General features: G+C 57.4%; 1 protein-coding gene across 1 annotated transcript in view; it reads left to right on the forward strand.

Moving 5' to 3' along the window:
* Positions 1-949: 949 nt before the first annotated feature.
* The window catches only part of VDBG_04810 (DJ-1/PfpI family protein), a gene marked incomplete at both ends in the record, with an annotated part of 1134 nt that continues 988 nt past the window's right edge, over positions 950-1095 (forward strand). The window contains one exon of the mRNA XM_003005158.1: positions 950-1054. Within this exon, the coding sequence (XP_003005204.1) occupies positions 950-1054 (105 nt within the window). The remainder of the gene's footprint in view (positions 1055-1095) is intronic.

The following is a 1095-nucleotide window of genomic DNA, read 5'->3' on the forward strand; positions in this document are numbered from 1 at the left end:
GTGGGGTAGCTGCACCTGCCTGAGCTCCTCGGCGGTGCGGGGGCATCAAGAGGTCCTGCCGCTGCCCCTCTGATCCTGGCTCCTTGATGTAGCAGCATCTCCCTGAAGTGCCGCCTGGAGTGAGACACCTAAAATGAACGACAACCTTCCATCCTAGAACTACAGGGCCACGCATTTTGGATTCGCCGACAGCTTCTCTGCCTCGTCAGGCAATGGCAGAATCGCCTCACTTGTGGGCTGTGCTCGATATTCATCACCCAAATTGACACCTCGCAGCTATGATACCAGAGGATTCGAGCTCGAATACTACCTCAGGCTGACGGCGGCACAGACCCTAGAGTGCCAACATCACCTGACGAAATGTTGCCTGCATCCAAAGAACCAAAGCCTCACCCACCCTACGTAGCCTCCATCGCTACTCCCGAGAGACACCACTCTGCAACGATCAGCAATGTATGCGCGCAATCTGGGCAATCCCCCGCCAAGGCACGCCCTTCAGCAAGGAGCCGGATCCTCCCTTAGCGAAGACCGACGCAACCAAGCTGCTGCATCAGCCATGTCATCTGCGTCACCTCCTCTTCCCGGTGAACCCCATAATGTGGGACGGAGTGGGTTTTCCGTAACCTGAACGTTCAAGGGCTTATTGCGAGCAAGTTTCGCTGGCTCTTGATTGGCGACCCCGACATGGTCGACCAGATGTTGCGCGAGGCCAGGGTGAGGCTAATCTAGGATGGCAGAATCGTGCTCCAGCCGAATATCCATGCCATGGTGTGTCCGCTTCGGAGCTATATCAACTCCCGGGCTCGTCTCGTGAATCGTACAACACAGTGTTCTTGACGATTCGTCGAGCTCAATCCTTCTTCAGCATCACAGAGCAAAGATTTGCTGCCTTGACATTGATCGTATCCCAAACCCACACTCGCTCACGGAGCCAACTTGAGTCGCCACGATGAAGCCCACGCTTCCGCTGTCGGCGCTGTTCGCCATGGCCGCCGCTACGGCCCCCGCCAGCGATGCTCCGGCCAACGACACGCGCCCCGTCAACTTTGGCATGGTCCTCTTCACTGGCTTCCAGGCCCTTGACGTCTTCGGACC

Source organism: Verticillium alfalfae, genomic scaffold (genome assembly GCF_000150825.1).
Source record: "Verticillium alfalfae VaMs.102 supercont1.5 genomic scaffold, whole genome shotgun sequence".
Lineage (NCBI taxonomy): Eukaryota > Fungi > Ascomycota > Sordariomycetes > Glomerellales > Plectosphaerellaceae > Verticillium > Verticillium alfalfae.